Source organism: Dermacentor andersoni, chromosome 7 (assembly GCF_023375885.2).
Source record: "Dermacentor andersoni chromosome 7, qqDerAnde1_hic_scaffold, whole genome shotgun sequence".
Classification (NCBI taxonomy): Eukaryota; Metazoa; Arthropoda; class Arachnida; order Ixodida; family Ixodidae; genus Dermacentor; species Dermacentor andersoni.
Genome location: NC_092820.1, coordinates 177,050,086 through 177,070,163, shown reverse-complemented (window position 1 = coordinate 177,070,163; position 20,078 = coordinate 177,050,086). Strand labels below are relative to the sequence as shown.

Sequence of the window (20,078 nt, the reverse complement as noted above, 5' to 3'; positions counted from 1 at the left end):
GAACTGCTGACTGGAATAAAGCCTGATCTGCGCCTGCAATTTTTATATTTCACTGTTATCTGCACCTTGCAAATAAATTAAAGCCATGCATTATCTCTCTTGTTAAAGCAACAAAAGTTGAAGAAAATAAAATTAGTTCATCTGCAAAAAGCACAATGACATGCAAAAAGAAATTTTCGTGTTTTGTTGCCTACTTTAAATATTAGTCTTTTTTATTTTCTGTGCATCTAAGCTCGGTCACTTGGCATGTGCTACAAAATGGTATGCGCTCTAGGAGACGATATTGTAGGCTAGAAACACTGATGATTTCCATGTACATCATAATAGTGGCAAACACTGCATGGTGTTCAACGCACCAGCAGATGCATCAGATGAGCAACACCATGCTGGCGTACAGGAAGTAACAGAGCTCCAAGTTAAGCCCCTGTCAATGCCAAAACACAACATATCAACCAAACCATACATTTTCCTTGCACAGTGCTTTGCCCAACAGTGAGGTAAAAGCACAGATGCACAACGGCAATCGCAAATAATTGGGCAGTAGTGTGACATTGGGTCTCTTAATTTTCACAACCCATACAAGCCTTTTGGGTCTCTAGGAAAAGAAGTCATTAGCCATTAATTTCTAGAATGCTTGTTGCTCTGGAAAATGCATATTCCAAGCACACACTACTGCGAAGGGCTCTCTGTGCTTTCCTCTGGCACGGTGGAGAGGAGTGGGCAGAATAATGGGGGCGGCATGACCCCTTTCACTCACGGAGTGACACCACCCGAGTGGGAGCATCGAGGCACCCTAGTTCTGCCATGAAGCACACCGCAAACTGCCACGTTGCCATTGCAGCAAAATTACTGGGAAGGGATTTGTGAAGTCGGCAGTCGTGTCTTCCTCTCTGGTTTAGTTCAAATGCATGTTTCGGATGTTGTATGTGTTTGACTCTGCTGACGTTGGCAGTCATACTAGTTGTTCTTTGTTAAACTCGTGGGTGCTGAATAAAACCAGCGACAGGGTAAGCACGTCACAAGGAGTTAAGCATCATTTCAAGTCTAGCCTCTCAAGTGTCCTCAAAAGGACAAGGAATCGTGCAAGCTGACCTTGAGCGCAGGAGACGTGTAGAGCAATTTTTCATGAACAACAGTGAGAGGAACACTTAGTTTTTCGTCCAAATTGGTGCACAATGTGCCTTTTATTCAGGAGCATTTGATGTCTCTGTTTTACTTATTCTAGCTGCCATGTTTTAAGAGTTTTGATTTGCCTGCAAACCTGATACACTTGCACTTCAGCCAATGAATCAATCTCATTTCGCCTATGAAAAGCATATATTGAATTGGAATCCCAAAGTTTGGGTTTACAAGAAAGTTTTACTCAAGATATAGGCTCCAGTATGTTGTCCTTAGCCGCAGCTTACATTCTTTTAGTACCAGCCTTTTCATGCCTAAACTCATAAAACTGCCTTAGAACTATATTTATTTGTTTTGTTTGTTTGTTTGTTTGTTTGTTTGTTTGTCTGTTTGTTTGTTTGTTTGTTTGTTTGTTTGTACATACTGCAGCCTCAATGAGGCTATTGCAAGAGTGGGATGAAGAACAAACATACAAACATTTATACACAAGGTTGCATGAATTGTTTCAGTGGTAGTGAGCAGATGTTGCCTGGTAATGAATTCCAGACTTCAATTGTTGTTGGAAATAAGCTGTATTTAAAGTAATCAGTGCGGGCAAAGAAGGTTCAGATATTTAGTGCATTATGACTCCTCTAGATGAGGGTTTGGAACAAGTCAAATGGTATCTAGAGAGGAGAGACAATAAGAATTGAACACGTGAAGGAATTTCAGGCATTCCAGTTTGCGACGCTTTGCTAGAGGAGTGAGACCAAGTGGGGAAGAGAGTTCGAAAAGTCCTTGTCATATCTCCTGCAAATAAAACGCACTGCCTTTTTTTGTGATGATTCTAGTTTTTTGACGTCACAGTATCTGTATGGATTCCATACAGTGCAGCCATATTTGAGGTTGGGGCGAATGAGGGTTTTATAGGTTAGAAGTTTAATTTCATGAGGAATGAAGGAACGCTCCTACTTCGATTGAAATGTGACATATTTTCTTTCGTGGACTTTTTGATATAGCCTACATTTTTCTATTGGGCTCTTGACGCCTATACTCGTAGGCTGCTTTTAGAACCCTACTTTCAGTGAATGAGTTCCACTGAAGCATGGCACATTTCATTTCAGAGACCTTTTGTTTTTATCTTTGTGTGTAACATCTTATTGTCTTCTGGCACTTGCAGAGAAGGACAGAGAGATTCAGTTGCTGCGCTCCTCATACGAGTCCCAGCTATCCTTGGAGAGGGAGAAGTCTCGGCAGCTTGTTGCCCTGGTGACCCAGAAACAGGTGTGTCCACATCAAGGCCTTTGAAATTCCCAAGTTTGCTGGGGCAGAAACTCAAATGCAATATCAGTGTCACAGCTGTGTAGCCTAAAGCAGTCATTGGATTGCAGTGTGCTGAAGAACTTGGTACAGTAAGACCTCGTTAAACCGTACCCGTTTAAACAGTAGTTTCATTTTAAAAGTAGTAAAGTCAGGTCTCCGACTCAGAGGCCATTGAACATAATGTGTTTTGTATCCGCATAAACCGTACCAGCTTATTGTGTACGCATCGGTTAACACGGTGCGTCATCTCCATTGGGCGGCCCGGAACCAGCAGAACAAGCCTCAGAGATCAGAACAACAGCCTTCAAGCGCCCTGTGCATTTGCGTATAAAGCCACATCAACATCAACATCATTTTGGCACCATGCCAGAGAGAGTTGTGGTGTCGTGCAAATGAGGACTTGTGTCATACCGAAGCTCGGATAAAAAAATACACCAGGTGCTCAGCATAAAAGAAAAATTAGATATTGTTCATGCTATCAAACATGACACGAAAAAGTCTGTGCTCGCATGTGAACGAGATCTACTGTTGACTACGGTGTGTGGCATTTGGAATGCAAAGAAGTTACTCGGCAGCGCTGCTGCGACCGCGAAGAGATGTCGGCTACGAGGTTCGACTTCTTGCCATCGTTGCCTCTGTTGTTGCCGAAGTGTCGACTAGCAACAGTGATGAGGACGACACGGAAAGTGACAGCATGGGCGATTCAGGCCTGACAGTGGCAGAAGCTGCGCATTACGTCAGCCTCATGAATGCAATCGTTGCGACAAGAACAGCACCCCGCAATGAAAAAAGGCGCCCCGCAAGTTCTGCTGCGCTACCGCCCGCGTGCATGGAGAATATGCAACACCAACGAGGAATCTGCCTTGCGAGTGTTTGCTGAGAAGAGGAGGCTGGCTGAAAAGCTGGCTCGCAGCTTCAGTAAGTTTGAGGCCGCTGTCGTCTCTGCTAGGGTGCCATGGCATCAAACGAAAATAACACTTTTGTCGCACGAAGTGAATAAATACTGCATCTTTTTTCCCCTTTCACCGCACTCTCTCCGAGTTACGTTTCTGACAGTAAGTAGGCGGTCTCATGCTATTTCGGTTAAGCAGTACTACCGTTTAGTACGCACTTTTTCCGAGCTCCAGCCAACTACGGTTTAATGAGGTTTCACTGTACTTGAGTACGTCTAATCTGTCTGTGACCTTTTGAAAGCTGCTATCTAACAGGATTCAATCTGTTTAATTTCAGAGAAAGCTTTGTCATTGGCTGTCGTAGCTTGTGCTGTTAGTATTTTGTCTCAAAACTAATTCGAGAAGCTTGCTGGGTTTATTAAGATTGTGTAGTGTTCCTTAAAAGATCACAGGCCACTTACAGAGGAGGCCAGATGGGTTACATGCTTGTGCACTTAGAGCGGCCTTATCTTTGTTTATCTCATGACTCTAAACCTTTTGCACCTTTTGCCTGCCATGACCACCTTGGCAATCTTGCCACTTGGCCAGGCAGCAGTTCTTCAAACATTATGATATGTGCACTCTTGACAAAGACTACTTTTGTGCAGTGCTTTGTGCACTATAATTTGGGTTTGTAAGTAAGTCTTTACTAAACATTAGGAATGCGTTATCATATCACAAGACAGGCTTCAGGAGGGACGAAAAGTGACTATCCTTTCTTGCACTCTTTGTATATCCACAAACTGTTTTGGCAGTGTCTGTGTATTTGCCATTAACCAACCTGTAGGAGCAACTAGAAGGAAGCAGAGATGCTCTCGAAGCTGCTGAGCGCCTCAGCCAGCAGCTGGACCGCCGAGAGGAGGTGATAGCGGCACTGAAGCAACAACGTGAGTCCCCGGGTCCAGTTTAGCATGCAAAGCATTGTGCCCTCCTCCTCCTCTTATTTTTATCTGCCTGTCCCTCTATTCTCATTTCTTTTGCACCTATGGCTCAAGCACGGAAGCGTTAGCACTACCCCCCAAGAAACTGGGAGGGTTTTCAGCTTGGTCATGGCAACGGGAGGTTTTTTTGCACGGTGACTGCCCCGGGGAGAGACACCACTGCACCGGCGCCCTGCCGAGGCCTAATCTCATTTGGTATCTCTGGGGAGATGAGGGACGCCCGGGGAACCAGATGAGATGCTGTCTCGGGGAGGCCCACCCATGCATGGCGCACTTGCACCACCACCACCACCACCAGTGCACATGTTCTTGTTCTTTTTGTCTTGTCTGTTGCTTTTCACATTTTCACAACTGCTTGTGCTTCTATTTCTTCCCTTTCCCCTGGCCTTACGAGCCTTTGTTCTCACTGGCACTGCTGGCCGTGGTGTTGTTTTTCGAATGCCTTGGCCTGCAGCTTGTCCCTTGCGGTGGAGTGCTCGCCAACCATTGACATCTGGAACTTTCATTTCTGTCCTTACTGCATTACTGGGTTTTCCTAGAAGTGGCAATGCTCTACTGGTGAATGATGAGAGCGCCTCACAGGCATTATTGGTTCACAGTGCATGATTTGAACGCTGAATGTTCTTCCCTGTTTTGATGTTACGTTTGCCTGTATACATAGTCTTTGGGCTTTTCGATGTTGGCTGTAGTGAAACGTTATGTTGGGGTTTGGCTCCAGGTTATCTCTAAATGCAGAAGCACTTAACAAAGTTGATACACGTTTATGACATTGACGTGTTGTTGCTTGAGATCTTAAGCATTGTACACTGCGTACACCTAGGCCTATAATATAGCAGTTCCACTGAGGAGACACAATGCCTGCAGGAGTTAGCTATAAATTGATCAGGAAAAGAAAGTTAATCCACATCATTTGCTAAGGGTACTGCATTAAGCAGAGCTGTTTATGTGAAGCTGTGACATGTGCATGTATTGAATGTGAATTTGGGTTTGTTGGTCAGGAACATGTTTATTTTTTTCTGAACCTGTAATTAACAGATCGTAGTGCCTAACAAAACAGAACACACTGGAAAGATGTCTTGTGGTTTGTCACCATAGCGCAGGCAGCTGACTTGTCCACTTCTGGCGCATGCACATTGCTGCTTCCATGAGATGTACAAAAGCATGAAGCATGGCATTGCCCAGCCGCTGTTCCAACATTTTCATCATCTGCAAGAAGACGACCTCCCCCTGAACTGGGCCTGGGCTTGAGTATTACATCAGGTACTGGTCTGACAGGTGTGGCACCAGTACCTGTGTGATATTCACTTCCCCGCCCCAGATGCTGCATCGTCCTCCCTTCTGTGCATGGACTGTGTGCGTGGCTGTTTTGAAAAGGTCTGCGTGCGTCACCATTCAGCGCTTTGTGTGTGTGCGGTCATTGCATGATGGCAACGTGTGTGCCGCAACACCTCTTGCATGGAAGTATACAGGCCATATTCAGCAGTGCTTTCTGTCACTTGCAGTCTCGGAGCGGGAAGCTGAGGTGGAGAGGATACGTCAAGAGGTGCACGTTGTCCGGAGCACGACGGAGGGAAAAGTTGACAAGTACGTCTCTGCCTGAATGATCTTCTTTGAGATTACATTGGGCTTCTTAACCCTTCATTGCCTGAATTTTGCTCACCTGAAGAAAGACATTTGAATTGCACTGAATAGTACTTGTATGGGATGTCAGCACATCGAAAATGAGTTTGATGCCATTTGCTACACCAGAGTGAATTTGTGTACCTGTTGCAGAAAGCTGGATGGAGCACCTAGTGGGAATAAATGCCTTCATACCTGCACATTTTTTTTTTCTTTTTCATTGTACATTCCATGACTTGAACAAAGTGCCTCGCATCTTATGGCAGCCTGTAAAACAGCTAGTGTAGCTGAACTGACAACTGTGATTTTGTGCGTCTGAATGGATGCAGCCACCCAAGTATTGTGGAGTGTTCAGCTTCATTAGAAACTCCTGGTGCAGAGCATCCTCGTGTCGGCTGACAAGTTTTGACCTGGCCACTGTGCATGTTGGAATTCGCTCTCTTTCCACCCATTGGACATCATTAGCCCGCTATGAATGGTTTGTAACGCCACTTTTGAGACCTTCTGCGCGTCTCGTAGACGCATTTTGCCATCGGACATGAAGGAGAACTATATGTTTGTGTCCCGGGAATGGGGGAATGGGGGGAGCAGTTAAATTTTTTTTCCAACATGCGGTAATTTTTGAACGCGCTCCGAAGTTTCGCGATCGTCAAAGTAGGAAGTGAAAATGTCCACCTTCGGTAACGGCACGTGTGCTTCGAAAGAACGCAGATCTCGTGATTCCGCTGTCCCTGGGGCTGTTTTTATCGATGGATCGAGCAACAGCAAGTTTGAGGATGCTGCCTTTTCATCAGACTTGGACTCTGAGAGCGATGATGACGCAAACCAGTCCGGAACATCAGTGACTGCAGCCTGGCATGCCCAATACCTGTTCAATTAAATATTTTGATTTTTTCGAAGATTGTGCCTGTTAGTTGGCAATACATTTTATATATCTCATAATTTTAGTTACATATTTTTCTTACAAGCATGTCATTACAAACTTCGTTCAATTTTATCCCACAATCTTGATTCTGACAATTTATTGTCACGTGGTCGTGACGCTGAATAACACAGTGGCAGTACTGTGAACGACAAAACTAACTTTTATTGGGCGAACCTGTGCCCACAAAACAGGCTACACTTATAGCACAACGATAGCGGCGAACACGCTCGGCGATCGTCGAAAATCTGATCAGCGGGTCAAGCGCGTCGGCTTTTATAGAGCAGTCATCGAATGTTCCAGACTAATCGTTGGAACCCGCGTGCCTTCCACAAAGTTCTACACCATTCGCGTCAGGTGATGAAATCAGATAACATAAGGTTCGGCGACAACAGACAGCGGATAGAAGCATCGATAACTTTCCAGAAACTTCGGATACATGCAGGCGCGTCCCGCGCTGTGCGATAACATTTGTTAGGCGGCGAAACGTGGTCGCCCGATAAAGATAAGTACACGTGTCATTACCCCCCTCTTAAAAAGCATCGCCCCGATGCTGCTAACAAACGAAAGTAACAAAGAAAAGCACTCGTAGCAAAGAAAACAACCAACTAAGGAAGTTCATCAGCGTCCGTAAAATGGTTTAAGGCGCACCACGTGGACCACTTCAGATCGTGCGCGGCGCCGCTGTGAGTGCGAAATGCCGTCTGGCACGACCTCATAGTCTAGTGCGCCAATACGTCGGATGACCTTGTAGGGTCCGAAATAGCGTCGCAGCAGCTTCTCACTGAGTCCTCGCCGGCGTATCGGGGTCCATACCCAAACACGGTCGCCGGGCTGGTACTCGACGAAGCGTCGTCGGAGGTTGTAGTGTCGGCTGTCAGTACGCTGCTGGGTCTTGATCCGTAGGCGGGCGAGCTGTCGGGCTTCTTCGGCGCGCTGGAGATAGGTAGCGACGTCAAGATTCTCCTCGTCAGTGACGTGCGGCAGCATGGCGTCGAGCGTCGTCGTCGGGTTCCTGCCGTAAACCAACTTGAATGGCGTGATCTGTGTTGTTTCTTGCACCGCCGTGTTGTAGGCGAAGGTGACATACGGCAGGACCGCGTCCCACGTCTTGTGCTCGACGTCGACGTACATCGCTAGCATGTCGGCGAGGGTCTTATTCAGCCGCTCCGTAAGACCATTCGTCTGCGGATGGTAGGCCGTTGTCCTCCTGTGCCTTGTCTGACTGTAGTTCAGAATGGCTTGAGTGAGCTCCGCTGTAAAGGCCGTTCCTCTGTCGGTGATGAGGGCTTCTGGAGCACCATGTCGCAACAGGATGTTCTCGACGAAAAATTTAGCCACTTCGGCTGCGCTGCCTTTCGGTAGAGCTTTAGTTTCAGCGAAGCGGGTGAGATAGTCCGTCGCCACGACAATCCACCTATTTCCGGAAGCTGATGTCGGAAACGGTCCCAACAAGTCCATCCCAATCTGCTGAAAAGGTCGGTAAGGAGGCTGGATCGGCTGTAGTAATCCCGCTGGTCTTGTCGGTGGTGTCTTGCGTCGCTGACAGTCGCGGCATGTCTTGACGTAACGGGCGACATCGGTGGTTAGGCGCGGCCAGTAATACCTTTCTTGTATCCTCGATAGCGTCCGGGAGAAACCGAGGTGCCCAGCGGTCGGATCGTCATGTAGGGCTTGCAGTACTTCTGGACGTAGCGCCGACGGAACAACAAGAAGGTAGTTGGCGCGGACTGGTGAGAAGTTCTTCTTCACGAGTAGGTTGTTTTGAAGCGTGAACGAAGATAATCCACGCTTAAATGCCCTTGGGACAACGTCGGTGTGCCCTTCCAAATACTCGATTAGGGCTTTTAGCTCCGAGTCTCCTCGTTGCTGTTCGGCGAAGTCTTCCGCGCTTATTATTCCAAGGAAGGCGTCGTCATCCTCGTCATCTTGCGGCGGCGGGTCAATGGGGGCGCGGGATAGGCAATCGGCATCTGAGTGTTTTCGTCCGGACTTGTAGGTTACAGTGATGTCGTATTCTTGTAGCCTGAGGCTCCACCGTGCCAGCCGTCCTGAGGGGTCTTTTAGGTTAGCTAGCCAACACAACGCGTGATGATCGCTGACCACCTTGAATGGCCTGCCATATAGGTAAGGGCGAAATTTCGCTGTGGCCCAAACGATGGCGAGGCATTCCTTTTCGGTTGTAGAATAATTACCTTCTGCTTTTGACAATGATCGGCTAGCGTAAGCTATCACGTGTTCATGTCCATCTTTTCTCTGGACTAGGACGGCACCGAGGCCTAGGCTACTGGCGTCAGTGTGTATTTCGGTATCGGCGTGCTCGTCGAAGTGCGCAAGTACGGGCGGCGACTGCATGCGTCGTTTGAGTTCTTGAAATGCGTCGCCCTGTGGCGTTTCCCACTTGAACTCGACGTCACATTTAGTTAGCTGTGTCAGCGGCTCAGCGATGCGTGAAAAGTTCTTGACAAATCGCCTGTAGTAGGCACACATGCCAAGAAATCTACGCACTGCCTTCTTGTCGGTGGGCTGCGGGAACTTTGCGATGGCAGCTGTTTTCTGCGGGTCGGGGCGTACTCCGGATTTGCTGATGACGTGGCCTAGGAATAGAAGCTCATCGTAAGCGAAGCGGCACTTTTCTGGCTTCACCCAGCACCTCCACCAGATGTCACGTGGTCGTGACGCTGAATAACACAGTGGCAGTACTGTGAACGACAAAACTAACTTTTATTGGGCGAACCTGTGCCCACAAAACAGGCTACACTTATAGCACAACGATAGCGGCGAACACGCTCGGCGATCGTCGAAAATCTGATCAGCGGGTCAAGCGCGTCGGCTTTTATAGAGCAGTCATCGAATGTTCCAGACTAATCGTACTCCGGATTTGCTGATGACGTGGCCTAGGAATAGAAGCTCATCGTAAGCGAAGCGGCACTTTTCTGGCTTCACCCAGCACCTCCACCAGATGTCACGTGGTCGTGACGCTGAATAACACAGTGGCAGTACTGTGAACGACAAAACTAACTTTTATTGGGCGAACCTGTGCCCACAAAACAGGCTACACTTATAGCACAACGATAGCGGCGAACACGCTCGGCGATCGTCGAAAATCTGATCAGCGGGTCAAGCGCGTCGGCTTTTATAGAGCAGTCATCGAATGTTCCAGACTAATCGTTGGAACCCGCGTGCCTTCCACAAAGTTCTACACCATTCGCGTCAGGTGATGAAATCAGATAACATAAGGTTCGGCGACAACAGACAGCGGATAGAAGCATCGATAACTTTCCAGAAACTTCGGATACATGCAGGCGCGTCCCGCGCTGTGCGATAACATTTGTTAGGCGGCGAAACGTGGTCGCCCGATAAAGATAAGTACACGTGTCATTATATTGTTTTTATGACAAACATCTTCTTCATAAAAATTTTATGCGGTAAAAGTTTATGTATTTATGTATTTTTTATGGAAAAGATTATGTAGTTTATGTATTAGTACATAAAATATTGAGTGCAGTAGTTCCTTCAGAAAAAAAGAAAACTGGTGCAGCCTACAAAAGACAGCTATTTTCTCCATCGTAGGCAAAGAGTTAAGCAGCTCATTCTAATTTAATAGCTTGGAACTGGTACATTGCAAAATTGCTACAGTCATTTAGGTGAGGTTAACGAAGTTCCTTGCTGACACTGCAAGGAGGCGTGGGTCAGATCCATCCTCGAATCCATCCCTGAACACCTCCGTTGCAGTTGATGTAGTCTCGCAGACTGGATCGTTGTCTGGGCATGTTGGCATTGCGCACCAGCATTGACAAAGAGTTCACTTAATGCATGGTCATTCAAAATGAAAAGGAACCTCTAATTACCATTTGACAAGCTATAGAGATTTATTTAGTTTTAATACCTCAAAAAGCTGGTTTGAGGAATTTTCACATGATGCATTGGTGCAGTTACTTGTAGAAGATGCTTTCAGTGTCTTTTTTAAGTTGGCAGGGAACGAGGGCTGTCTGTGGGAAGACTATTCCAATCTGTTGAAAACTGCATGAAGAACAATGACTGACATGCAGTGAAACGGTCTCTTTCACGACCTGTTTAAGGTGGTTGAGGTGACTTAAATTATGGTGGGCTTGTGCCGTGGAAGGGGTTTGAGATGCTGCCTGATAAGACTTATGAATAAGCAAAGGCAAGCCGTGACGCTTGAATGATATATATAATCTGAGATGTATACAAACCTAACCTTTGCCTTGGCTGGTATGGATTACTCAGTTAGTTGTCCCTAAGCTGCTTCTTGCATCTCTTCATGCGTTCTACACATTTATTGTGGAGCTACTAGCTCTTTATTGTTTAAAGGTCCTATTTAATGTCTTTTGTATGGTCCGTGCCTATTTCATTCATTCATTAAGTCACTTCTGAAAGTGCCTGTAACAGTTGGACACCTTGTATAATGCACTTACATAATGCAAGAAGTGGGAAAAAGAGATTAGAACAGAAAAGAAACAGGAAACCAGGCAGGCAAATTTCCTTCTCATTGGCTTGCTTCTTCTAATCCACAATGTAGCTTACATGAATTGTATCCAGAGTGCCCAGCACAGCATATTCAGTTCTGCATAGTGCCACATATTCCTCGTATCTTCTTTTTAAAACATGGTGAAGAATTCAATTTAATTGATCACAAATGCACGCGCTCCCCTTATCGAAATACATTCTGGGAATGCACCAAAACACGCTTTTGCAAGTAAAAATCACCTCGAAGTCATTTGCTTTCTTTGTGCAGGCAAATAATGAAAAGTTTAGTGCTGGGTTACTTCAGCAGTCCACAGGGTCAGCGCCCAGAAGTGGTCCGACTACTAGCTCGTGTGTTGGACTTCAGCCGGGACGAAATGGACAAGGCAAGCGTTTCTTTGTGTTGTTTGCTCTTCAAATTTTGCCGTTGTTTAGAGCAATGCCGATCATACGCCACTTTATACTAATTAATATTGATAATCATATAGTGCAGCAATGCTAGGCTAATGTGTAAAACGAAACAGTCTTGACACCTGTTCTCCTTTTATTATTTCTGACCCTTGCGTTGATCAACACTGGCACCCTCAGAATATGATGGTCCAGTGGCCAGCACTAAAGAATGAATGGCAGTGATCTGAAGGAAAACATTGCCTGGAAATTTGCCCTTGACTGGATTTCTTTGACACAACGTTTGATTTTGTTATGGAGCTACCCAATACTACAAGAATATTGATTACACCACTTGCATAAACTGAATATTCCTGTATGATGTGGGATGTTGTGCATATCGATTTTTGGCAGCTTACAGTGATGGTTATTGTTTTACTCTGTCTCTAATTTTGCTTCACAAAGCCATCACCGAGCTGTGTAGTTTGCATAACTTGACAGGCAGCTGAGGAAGTTCTATAAACAGACTGTGGACAAACATCTTTTCTGTGGTGCTCTCACAGGCAGGCATCAGCCTGGGTTCTCAAGATGGCAGGATCCACATAGGCTGGATTTCTGGCTTCTTTCGGAAGTCCACCGGAGCTGGCGCCGGCACCGGTGCCATACCCAGGCCACTTAACCGAGAGGTAAGGAAGTGGCCATTTGCTGCGGTCATCATGTCTGAACATCAGTACCCCTGATATAGTCTGTACAGAATCGTTTCTGATATCAAGATTGCCTGTGTGAGAGAGAACACTGGAAACTGCATGTGGCTCCTCCACATTTGCTAGTGCCTCTTTTTCTGAGAGGGTATGATGAATCTCAGTGTTAATCTTTCCTTGCATTCTACCTCATTTGCAAGAGAATTTGGAGCATTGCTTGTGTGGGGACACAAGATCTTGTTGGCCATGCCAGTGCATTCTATTTGCTGAATGTTATTCTCCTCAACCTTGCAGTTTCACAATGACAGTTTCTTATTGCCCGTAAGCTAGAATACACCTGCTTGGAAAACCCTCATCAAACAGCCTGGTTATTCTTCATTTTCAGGACGGTCTTGAGAAACAGAAGATGCACAGCATAGTTGGAAAGTTAGACCGGACGAAACATATTTATCCGAAATGATTACTGTTTGGAAACCCTAAGAAAAAGAAAATGGCTGTGGCAAACTACGACACATGATAAAACAGGAGAGAAAGTGTCACTCATAAATAATAAACTTCGCATTGGAAAAATGCTTTACGTATGGGATGATGCATCTTCCACACATGTTCCAGTTGTAACTGCTGATAGCAAGGCACCTGAATCATAGCGATCACAGATATCAGAGAAATTTTCGCTTATCCTTTGTTTGAATGCCAGGAGCACTGTCAACAAAGCAGATAAACTTGGAAATTTTGTTACTCACTTACGGCCCTCAATTAGTGGTTTTGACCGAGACCTGGTTCAATGGAAACATTTGTGATAGTGAAATTATTCCCCCTGGTTCTTGCATTTATCGATGCGATTGTGGTTCACGTGGTGGGGGAATTGCAGTGACTGCTAGTTCTGGTATAAATGTTCATGTTATGCAACAGATCGAAAATCATGAGAGCTTGTTTCTAAACATCACAACAAATTAGTTGTTGTTTGTGCTCCGTGTGGTTTACAGGGCACCTGATGCTGATGTGTCTTTTCGTCCTAGATTGTGTGATCATTTCGTTGCGTGTTTTGCCAATGTAATATTGTCACGTGGTTGTGACGTTAAAGAACACAGTAGCAATACTGTGAAAGACAAAACTAGCTTTTATTGGGCGAACCTGTGCCCACAAAACAGGCTACACTTAAAGCACAACGAGAGCGGCGAACACAGAGGCGATTGTCGAAAATCTGGTGAGTGGGTCAAGCACGTCGGCTTTTATACATCAGTCGTCAAATGTTCCAGAGTAATCGCTGGGACCCGCGTGCATTCCACAAAGTTCTACATTATTCGTGTCGCGCACACATGCAATCAGATTACACAAGGTTCGGTCACAAACAGCGGATGGAACCATCGATAACATTCCAGAAACTTCCGATACATGCAGATGCGTGCTGCGCTGTGCGATAACATTTGTTAGGCAGTGAAACATGTCGCCCGATAAAGACAAGTACACGTGTCAATACCCCCCTCTTAAAAAGCATTGACCTGATGCTGCAAACAAACGAAAGTAATAAAGAAGTACTCGTAGCAAAAAAAACAACAAAATAAGGAAAGTTCGTCAGCGTCCGTAAAAAGGTTTAAGACACACCACGTGGACCACTTCAGATCGTGCGCTGCGCCGCTGTGAATGTGAAATGCCGTCTGGCACGACCTCATAGTCCAGTGCGCCAATACGTCAGATGACCTTGTAGGGTCCGAAATAGCATCGCAATAGTTTCTCACTGAGTCCTCGTCGGCGTATCGAGGTCCATACCCAAACACGGTCGCTGGGCTGGTACTCGACGAAGCGTTGTCGGAGGTTGTAGTGTCGGCTGTCGGTACGCTGCTGGTTCTTGATCCGTAGGCAGGCGAGCTGTTGGGCTTCTTCAGCGCACTGGAGATAGGTAGCGACGTCAAGATTCTCCTCGTCAGTGACGTGAGGCAGCATGGTGTCGAGCATTGTTGTCAGGTTCCTGCCCTAAACCAACTTGGAACAGCGTGATCTGTGTTGTTTGTTGCACCGCCGTGTTCTAAGCGATGGTTACATATGGCAGGACCGCGTCCCACGTCTTGTGCTCGACATCGACGTACATTGCTAGCATGTCGGCGAGGGTCTTGTTCAGGTGCCCTGTGAGACTATTCGTTTGCGGATGGTAGGCAGTTGTCCTCCTGTGGCTTGCCTGGCTGTATTGCAGAATGGCTTGGGTGAGCCCTGCTGTAAAAGCCGTTCCTCTGTGAGTGATGAGGACTTCTAGGGCACCATGTCGCAGCAGGGTGTTCTTGACGAAAAATTTCGCCACTTCGGCTGCGCTGCCTTTTGGTAGAGCTTTAGTTTCAGTGAAGCGGGTGAGATAGTCCATCGCCACGACGATCCACTTATTCCCGGATGTTGACGTCAGAAACGGCCCCAACAAATCCATCCCAACCTGCTGGAATGGTCGGCGAGGAGGTTCGATCGGCTGTAGTAATCCTGCTGGCCTTGTCGGTAGTGTCTTGCGTCGCTGACGGTCTCGGCATGTCTTGACGTAATGGGCGACATCGGCAATCAGACGCGGCCAGTAATACCTTTCCTGTATCCTCGACAGCGTCCGGAAGAATCCGAGGTGCCCAGCAGTTGGATCGTCGTGTAGGGCGTGCAGTACTTCTGGACGCAGCGCTGACGGTACAACAAGAAGGTAGCTGGCACGGACTGGTGAGAAGTTCTTCTTCACGAGCGGGTTGTTTTGTAGCATGAACGAAGACAACCTGCGCTTAAATGTCCTAGGGACAACGTCGGTGTTCCGTTCCAAATACTCGACGAGGCCTTTTAGCTCCGGATCTGCTCGCTGCTGTTTAGTGAAGCCTTCCGCGCTTATTATTCCAAGGAAAGGGTCGTCGTCTTGCGGCAGGGGATCGATGGGGGCACGTGATAAGCAGTCGGCGTCAGAGTGTTTTCTTCCGGACTTGCATATTACGGCGACGTCATATTCTTGCAGTCTGAGGCTCCACCACGCCAGCCGTCCTGAAGGGTCCTTTAAGTTAGCTAGCCAACACAATGCGTGATGGTCGCTGACGACTTTGAATGGCCTGCCATAGAGGTAAGGGCGGAATTTTGCTGTAGCCCAAATGATGGTGAGACATTCCTTTTCAGTCGTAGAATAATTGCCTTCCACTTTTGACAGCAACCGGCTAGCATAAGATACCACCCGTTCAAGTCCGTTTTTCCTCTGGACTAGGACGGCACCGAGGCCTAGGCTACTGGCGTCAGTGTGGATTTCGGTATCGGCGTCCTCGTCGAAGTGTGCAAGTACCGGCGGCGACTGCATGCGTTGTTTGAGTTCTTGAAATGCGTCGGCCTGCAGCGTTTCCCACTTGAACTCGACATCACATTTGGTTAGATGTGTTAGCGGCTCCGCAATGCGTGAAACGTCCTTGACAAAGCGCCTATAGTAGGCACACATGCCAAGGAATTTGCGCACTGCCTTCTTGTCAATTGGCTGCGGGAACTTCTGCGGGTCGGGGTATACTCCAGATTTGCTGATGATGTGGCCTAGGAATAGAAGCTCATCGTAAGCGAAGCGGCACTTTTCCGGCTTCAGAGTGAACCCTGATGACTTGATGGCCTCTAGTACTGTCGCAAGCCGCCTAAGGTGATCGTCGAAATTTCCGGCGAAGACAACGATGTCATCCAAATAAACAAGACACGTCTGCCACTTCAATCCTGCTAACACCGTGTCCATGACACGCTGAAACGTAGCAGGCGCCAAGCACAGTCCCAATGGCATGACCTTGAACTCGTAGAGGCCGTCTGGCGTGATGAAGGCGGTCTTTTTGCGATCTCTCTCGTCGACTTCTATTTACCAATAGCCAGACTTTAGGTCCATCGACGAGAAGTATTTAGCGTTGCAGAGCCGATCCAATGCGTCGTCTATTTGTGGGAGGGGGTATACGTCCTTCTTCGTGATCTTGTTCAGACGACGATAATCGACGCAAAACGTAGGGTTCCATCCTTTTTCTTCTCCAAGACTACAGGTGATGCCCACTGGCTTTTTGACATCTGGATGATGTTGTCGCGCAGCATTTCGTCGACTTAGTGCCTTATAGCCTCACGTTCTCGCGTAGAAACTCGATAAGAGCTCTGGCGGAGTGGTCGAGCACACTCTTCAGTTATTATGCGATGCTTTGCGACTGGTGTTTGTCAAATACTTGATGACGTCGAAAAGCACTCCTTGTATCGTCGAAGTAAGCTTCTGAGTTTTTGTTGCTTAATCATGGGGAGACTTAGATTTATGTTGAAGTCTGGTTCGGGAACTACGGTCATCAGGGTAGATGCGGCAGAATCTGAGAGGATTCTGCACCCAACACCTCTACCAGATGTCACGTGGTAGCGACATTAAAGAACACAATAGCAATACTGTGAAAGACAAAACTAGCTTTTATTGGGCAAACCTGTGCCCACAAAACAGGCTACACTTAAAGCGCAACGAGAGCGGCAAACACAGTCGGTGATAGGCGAAAATCTGGTGAGCGGGTCAAGTGCGTCGACTTTTATACATCAGTCGTCGAATGTTCCAGAGTAATCGCTGGGACCCGCGTGCATTCTACAAAGTTCTACATTATTCGCGTAGCGCACACGTGCAATCAGATTACACAAGGTTCGGTCACAGACAGCGGTTGGAACCATCGATAACATTCCAGAAACTTCCGATACATGCAGGCGCGTCCTGCGCTGTGCGATAACATTTGTTAGGCGGTGAAACATGTCGCCCGATAAAGACAAGTACATGTCATATCAAGTACATATCATAATAACAGGAGACTTCAACCAAATTTGGCGTATGGTAAGTGCGCTAAAGCAGATGTTACTATTGTTATGAAGCTTACTTTGAATGTTGAACAAATTGTATGTGATTTCACTTGAGAGCAAGCACTCTTGAACCTTTTTTTTGTTAGTGAATCTGAATTTTTTTTCTAAATGTACTATTACTGTGGAACCTGGTATTTCAGGCCATAAATTGTTATTTTCACCTGGTCGTGTCCCAGCGACGCAAGATGTAGTCAGTCTAGTGCGACAAATCGTAGAGATTTTGAACAAAGTGATGATACCTCAATTATTGACTATTTAGAGAAAACACTAGTTATTGATGCTCATTTTAAGGATTTTCATGACCTATGGTGTAATCTTAAACAAGTAGCATCATTCTATATTGAGAACTTTGTACCTATGAGAAGGGTTACTAAAAATTGCAAAAATCCGTGGGTTAGCTATGAAATCACCCACAGTAAACGTAAACTAAAACGAATGACAAAGAAACAAAATGTGTGTAAGAGTACTTTCATGGAACTGAGGAATGAATTGGCAACTAAGGTGCAACAAGCAAAGCATAATTCGCAGTTTCTCTTCCAGAATTTCTTAGAGCTGATCTACCAAAATTTTGGCGTTACATTGGAAAGACAAATGAGTCTAACTAAAATATTTCAGTAAATGATCAGCTTATCGAAAACGCGGCTGATATAGCTTGTGCATTTAATGTGTATATTTTCTTGGGATTTTTTCCCCTATGACAACCACAGCATACACAAAGAACTTTTCATGACAGATGTACCAGTGATAACTAGTGAGGGGGTTCTGTCTATGCTATGTAAATTGAACGTGAGAAATAGCATGGATAAAGATGGCATCCCTACTGCATTCTTCAAATGCTTTGCAGTGCAGATTGCAGACTACTTGGCAAATCTTTTCCAGCTTTCTTTAACCACTAGTGAGCTTCCTGATGACTGGAAGATAGCACGAGTTGTGCCAATTCTTAAGAAATGTGACAAGCTTAAGATAGCAAATTATAGGCCCATGTTCCCCGCCATTATTTGCGGTCAATGTGATATGCAGTAAACACCAACTAGGCCAAACTGAAGTTTTTCTGAAGCAAAACTTTATTGCTAGACAAGAAAGACCTTATATAGTCAGCTACGACGTGTTCCATAAGTTTAGAACAAGTAGATATTTCAAGTTGAACGTTGCCGACCGTGTCGTTTTTGAGTTCTCTTCCGCTGTCCCCGTCTTTATTTACGGTCAGTATGATATGCAGTAAAGTTTTGTCTCCTCATCAACACGGATTTACCAAGGGAAGATCTACTACGACTCGGCTACTCACCACTGCACATGACTTTATAATGACATTGGACCACTCGGCGCAAATAGATGCATTCTCTATAGACTTTAGCAAGGCGTTTGACAAGGTGCCGCATGCGAAACTAATATGTAAGCTGAATTCAACCGACCTTCCCTCCTACTTAGTGAAATGGGTTGTAGCATACTTGCATAGCAGAAAACAATTTGTTCTAGTGGATGAGTGTGCGTCTGATGTGCTCCCTGTTTCTTCTGGTGGGCCTCAGTGCAGTGTGCTCGGGCCCTTGCTTTTTCTAGTTTATGTGAATGATATCATTGAATTTTTGCCTGATACATATTTGAAGTAGTGGCTTAGCGCGAATAAAACCACGGAAACAAGAAAGACGAACAAGGACAAGTGCTTGTCCTTGTCCGTCTTTCTTGTTTCCGTGGTTTTATTCGCGCTAAGCCACTACTTCAAATATGGACGACCAACTAGCCCGACAGTCAACTCTTCTAGAATTCGTTTATCCGATACGGTGTGTATAAAACTTTTTCCTGGTGGTTGCACTATATGTAAGGCGGTATTGTGTGAGGGTGATCATGCTGTTTTACAGGACCAATTGTTGAAGGTTGAGCAGTGGTGTTGAACTTGGGATATGGAAATTAACATGCAAAAAAACAGTCTTATTAATAGTTGCACATAAATTACAACCTAATTCTTATTCCTATACTCTTTGTAACCAAGAAATAGCACAGGTTACTAGCTATAAGTATTTAGGCGTTACACTTCTAACTTATCCTGGTCAGGTCATGCTTCAGATATATGTGCATCAGCAATTAAAAAGTTGTGTTTCCTAAGAAGGAAACTAAACAAAGCTCCAGCAAACCTAAAATTACTAGCGTACAATACTTACATAAGGTGCAAAATAGAATATGCTTCCTAAATTTGGGATCCTGAAACTAAGCAGGATATATATAAACTTGAGATGTTGCAAAGAAAGGCTATCAGATTCATTTTTGTAAGTATAAAAGGTGTGACTCCCCTACTGAACTTATGCAAAAACAAGGGATTACAGCATTACAGGCGCATCGAAAATATGCTCAGATAGTGTTCATGCATAACATGTTGATAGGTAAATTTGACATGTCCATACGTTCATATGTAAAATCCTTAGACACCAGAAAGGCTCGAGAGAATCATGACCATGCACTGAAACCAATATTTGCTAAAACTAATGCATTTAAATGCAGTTTCTTTCCACAGGCAATTTCTGACTGGAACACTCTTCCTAAATCCATTTTTGAAGAGGCTGATTTTCATATGGCACTGGAAAAATTGCTTTAGTTTTCTAGTTTGCTTGTTACCAAGTACATATTATATTTGTTGGGATGTAATCCATTTTGATTGTTGATGGCGTTATTCATTTGTAATCCCAATTTATAGTAATTGTGTCTTAATTTTGCACCCATTTTTGGGCCTGTCATGGCCTCCAGTGTTGTGAAATAAATAAGATCATTTACCGCCTGCATATAGTTTCAAGACCCAAGAAAATGGGGAAGATAGCCTGCATGTTCATGCGCA

General features: G+C 45.7%; 1 protein-coding gene across 2 annotated transcripts in view; it reads left to right on the top strand.

The window, feature by feature from the left end:
* LOC126532977 (uncharacterized) overlaps nucleotides 1-20,078 on the top strand; it is a 259,755-nt gene that overhangs the window by 233,071 nt on the left and 6,606 nt on the right. The window contains exons 12-16 of one of the 2 annotated variants that reach the window (XM_072289414.1): nucleotides 2,279-2,382; nucleotides 4,141-4,240; nucleotides 5,797-5,878; nucleotides 11,596-11,710; nucleotides 12,275-12,397. In XM_072289414.1, the coding sequence (XP_072145515.1) occupies nucleotides 2,279-2,382; nucleotides 4,141-4,240; nucleotides 5,797-5,878; nucleotides 11,596-11,710; nucleotides 12,275-12,397 (524 nt within the window). Of the gene's footprint in view, nucleotides 1-2,278; nucleotides 2,383-4,140; nucleotides 4,241-5,796; nucleotides 5,879-6,293; nucleotides 6,943-11,595; nucleotides 11,711-12,274; nucleotides 12,398-20,078 lie in introns of those variants that run through there. The other variant, XM_072289415.1, reaches the window with a different exon arrangement.